Source organism: Poecile atricapillus, chromosome 12, assembly GCF_030490865.1.
Source record: "Poecile atricapillus isolate bPoeAtr1 chromosome 12, bPoeAtr1.hap1, whole genome shotgun sequence".
Lineage (NCBI taxonomy): Eukaryota > Metazoa > Chordata > Aves > Passeriformes > Paridae > Poecile > Poecile atricapillus.
The window spans coordinates 1,012,374-1,016,668 of NC_081260.1; the positions used below are offsets into that span (position 1 = coordinate 1,012,374).

Here is a 4,295-nt window from a genome sequence, read left to right on the forward strand (position 1 = left end):
CCGGATTCCTGCTGTTCCTGGATTCCTGCTGCTCCCCAGGCTGTGAGGAACTGCACCTGCTGAGTTTCATCCTCGGAGAGGCCCCAGGTGAGTGATGGCTGAGGATGCTGTTGGGGACACACCGCCCCAGTGGTGTGTCTCACAGAAGGCAACCATGGCCAGCTGGGCGCTGGGAGCCATCCTGGCCATGCTGGCCTCGCTCATCATCGCTGCCAACGTGCTGGTGGCCATCGTCCTGCTCTGCCACATCCAGAAGAGCGGCTCCAAGGGGCTCTGCTTTGTCCTCAACCTTGCCTTGGCGGATGCCATGGTTGGCTTCACGGTCATGGGCCTGGCCATGGATGAGCTTTCCCAGCCCTTTCATCCTTCCCAGAACTTTTGCATCCTGAGAATGGCTTTTGTGACCTCTTCCTCTGCTGCCTCCATCCTGTCCCTGATCCTGGTGGCCTGTGACAGGCACCTGGCCATCCGGAAGCCTTTCCACTATTTCCAGCTGGTGACGGGCCTGCGGGTCGGAGTGTGCGTGGTGGGGCTCTGGCTGGTGGCCGCCACCGTCGGCTTCCTCCCGGTCTTCATCCCGCGCTTCCAGAGGGTCAACAACCATTGGAAATGCTCCTTCTTCAACGTCTTCCACCCTTCCTACATGCTCACCATGTTCTGCTTCGGCTTCTTCCCCGCGCTCTTCCTCTTCCTCTACCTCTACTGTGACATGCTGAAAATCGCCTCGGTGCACGTGCAGCACATCCTGGAGGTGGAGCAGGCGGGGCTGGGGGGCGGCTGTCCCCCACCCCGTGCCACCAGTGACATGAAGGCCATGCGCACGGTGGCCTTGCTCATCGGCTGCTTCACCCTCTCCTGGCTGCCCTTCTTCATCACCGGCGTGGTGCAGATGGTCTGCTCCGAGTGCTTCCCCTACAAAGTCATCGAGAACTTCTTCTGGCTGCTGGGGCTGGGCAACTCCCTCCTGAACCCGCTGCTCTATTCCTACTGGCAGAGGGATGTGCAGCTCCAGCTGTCCCAGCTGGCTGCAGGTGTGAAGAGGAGGCTCCTGCTCCACCTGGGCAGCACCCGCTGTTTCCCTGGCAGAGACACCAAGGCTCTTCCTGCCGTGTCCTGCCTGGAGCTCCAGGACTGACTCGGTAAGGAGCGGCTGTCTCCGGCTTCCCAGCTCCCCTCCTGCATTGTGCCCACGAGCTCGGGGCCTGCCAGCTGTGAAAGGGATCATGGATGGGTGGCACCGGTCTGTGTGTTAATGTCCAGCCCCCAGCCTGGCCAGATTCCAGCCTGTCCAATATCCCCAGCACAGCCGGATTCCAGCCTGCCCAGTGCCCCACATCCCCCAGCCCAGCCAGATTCCAGCCTGCCCAGTATCCCCAGCACAGCTGGATTCCAGCCTGCCCAGTGCCCCACATCCCCCAGCCCAGCCGGATTCCAGCCTGCCCAGTGCCCCCAGCCCAGCCAGATTCCAGCCTGCCCTGGGCAGGGGTGACAGGGGTGTGTTTGGGCCTGGGGGACAGCCAGGGCTGGCCAGTGGCCATGCCTGTGTGGGCCAGGACAGGGGGACAGCCCCAGGGCAGGGACAGCTGGGCTCTGCTGTCGCTGTTTACCCAGGCTGTAAATTGAGTCAATGAGTAACTGGCTGAGCAAGGAGAGGGAGGGCTGGCTGCTCAGAGATCCCCACGAAGGAGAGCTGCTGTGCCCCAGGCAGGATTTGGGACTGGAAGGGTCCCTGAACACCCACCCTGCCCGTGGGACCCCCCCCGTGCCCTAGTGACCAGATGGCTGTCCCTGCTGTAGTGATACTTCATTGCTTCTCATAAAGTCATTTCCTTTCATCCACACGGCAAGAAAATAAATCTTCCCTTAGAAGAGGTTTATTTGCTAAAAAAGTATGCTGCTCTAAAATGAGGGTGCTCTGCATGAAACAGCAGCTGTTCCCACCTCTGTCCTCGCCCCACTGGCACACACAAAGGCTCAGGGCTGTATCCACTCACATCCAGAACGTGCCATGGAGCCAAGGCCTTCCTCATCCTAGAGAAAGAGGCAACAATGGAAGTGTCTTTAAAAGACCCCGAACAAGAGGCCGTGTGTGGCATCCCCCTCAGCCTGGGAGCGGGTCCCACACGGCAGACACTGCTCCTGGCTGTGCCACATGGCTGGACCTGGGGGAAGGCTGCCCCAGCAGGCTGGCTCTGGGGGTTCTGGGGGTTCTGGGGGTTCAGGGTGCAGCCTGCCTCAGCTCTGGGCTCAGCCCATCATCTCCCTGCACCGGGGATTTGCTGCCGGTTCTTGGTGATGCCTGAGCTCTGCCGGCTGTGGCTTTGACCATCCTCATCCTCGCTGAGCCTCTGCCCCCCTGCAGCAGATCTCAGCAGGAACAGGGACACCTCGGACATGAGCCTTGTGCTGCCTCCAGAGCTTTCTGACTGCCAGCTCTGCTGCCAGTACACCACTGAACCGGCCAGTCCATCACTGAACCAGCCAGTCCATCACCAAACCGGCCAGTCCATCACCAAACTGGCCAGTCCATCACTGAACCGGCCAGTCCATCACCAAACTGGCCAGTCCATCACCAAACCGGCCAGTCCATCACCAAACTGGCCAGTCCATCACCGAACCGGCCAGTCCATCAGTGAACCGGCCAGTCCATCAGTGAACCGGCCAGTCCATCACTGAACCGGCCAGGCTGCAGCTCTGGATCTGCATGAGGAGCAGAGCCCCGGCTGTGCAGGATCAGACTGTGCAGGATCAGACTGTGCAGGATCAGACTGTGCAGGAGCCCTTTACCAAGCGGGATCAGACTGTGCAGGATCAGACTGTGCAGGGTCAGACTGTGCAGGGTCAGACTGTGCAGGATCAGACTGTGCAGGATCCCTGGCTGGCTGTGCAGCATCCCCTGTCCAAGCAGGATCAGGGCTGTGCAGCCTCCTCAGCACCATGAACACACCGCAGCAGCTTGGATGGGGGAGGGGACACCTCCAGCACTAGAAGGCAGCCTACAAGAGAGATGGAGAACGTGGACTTTGGGCAAGAGTCTGCACTGATGGGACAAGGGGGAATGAATGGCTTCCCAGTGCCAGAGGGCAGGGCTGGATGGGATATGGGGCAGGAATTGTTCCCTGGCAGGGTGGGCAGGCCCTGGCACAGGTGCCCAGAGCAGCTGTGGCTGTCCCTGGATCCCTGGCAGTGCCCAAGGCCAGGCTGGGGTTGGGAGCAGCCTGGGATGATGACAGAGGGTTGGAATGGGATGGGCTTTAAGGTCCCTTCCAGTCCAAGCCGTTCTGGTATTGTCACACTGTGCAGGCTGGGGACAGGGTGCAGCTGGAGGCAGAACTCCCTTTATGGGTCTCACTGGCACTGTCCCCTCTCCTCCCGGTGCGAGCCCGGGGCCGGGGCGAGCTCACAGGCGGGCACAGCTGGGGACCGGCCCCGCATTCACCTGCAGACCCTGCTGCGGATCCCTGGAGCGGCAGCCGCTCCCGGTGAGGCCGGGCCCGCTCCCGTCCCTCCCCCGGGAGCCCCGGCCGGGGGCACGGAGCCGTCCTGCCGCTCACGGGGACAGGGAACGATGGAGAGCGCCCGCCCCACCGCTGTCCTGAGCTGAATAAACGCCTTTGTGCCCGGCCGGTCTCTGCTCCGCTCCCGGGGGCTCGGGGCGGCACCGGGGGCGGCTCTGCCCGAGGCCGGGAGCAGCAGCGGCCGCGGGGGCGAGCACAGAACCGGGCCGGGGGAAAGGGGGGCGAGAGCAGCAGAGCCGCGCCTGCTGCCCGGTCCCGGTGGGATGGTTCCGGTCCCGGGGGTGGTCCCGGTCCCGGTGAGATGGTTCCGGTCACGGGGGTATGGCAGGTCCCGGTGAGATGGTTCCGGTCCCGGTGGGATGGTTCCGGTGGGATGGTTCCGGTCCCAGTGGGATGGTTCCGGTCCCGGGGGGTGTGGCCGGTCCCGGTGGGATGGTCCCGGTGGGATGGCTCCGGTTCCGGTGGGATGGTTCCGGTCCCGGGGGGATGGTTCCGGTCCTGGGGGAGTGGCCGGCCCCGGGGGGCGTGGCTGGTCCCGGTGGGATGGTTCCGGTCCCGGTCGGTGTGGCCGGTTCCGGTGGGATGGTTCCGGTCCCGGTGGGATGGTTCCGGTCCCGGTGGGATGGTTCCAGTTCCGGTGGGATGGTTCCGGTCCCGGGGGGCGTGGCCAGCCCCGCCCCGCGCGCTCCCGCCCCTCCGGACGGCGTCACGTGCCCGTCACGGTGCGCGCGCAGCTCCCGCCCCGCCCGTTTCCCCGGCGGCAGCCAATGGGCGCGT

At 63.9% G+C, this 4,295-nt stretch overlaps 1 protein-coding gene across 1 annotated transcript; it reads left to right on the plus strand.

The window, feature by feature from the left end:
• The first annotated feature begins 48 nt into the window (after positions 1-48).
• Positions 49-1,203, plus strand: GPR119 (G protein-coupled receptor 119). Its single transcript, XM_058847594.1, has one exon. The coding sequence runs from the start codon at positions 95-97 to the stop codon at positions 1,133-1,135; it is 1,041 nt and encodes a 346-aa protein (XP_058703577.1). The 5' UTR covers positions 49-94; the 3' UTR covers positions 1,136-1,203.
• Positions 1,204-4,295: the final 3,092 nt, after the last annotated feature.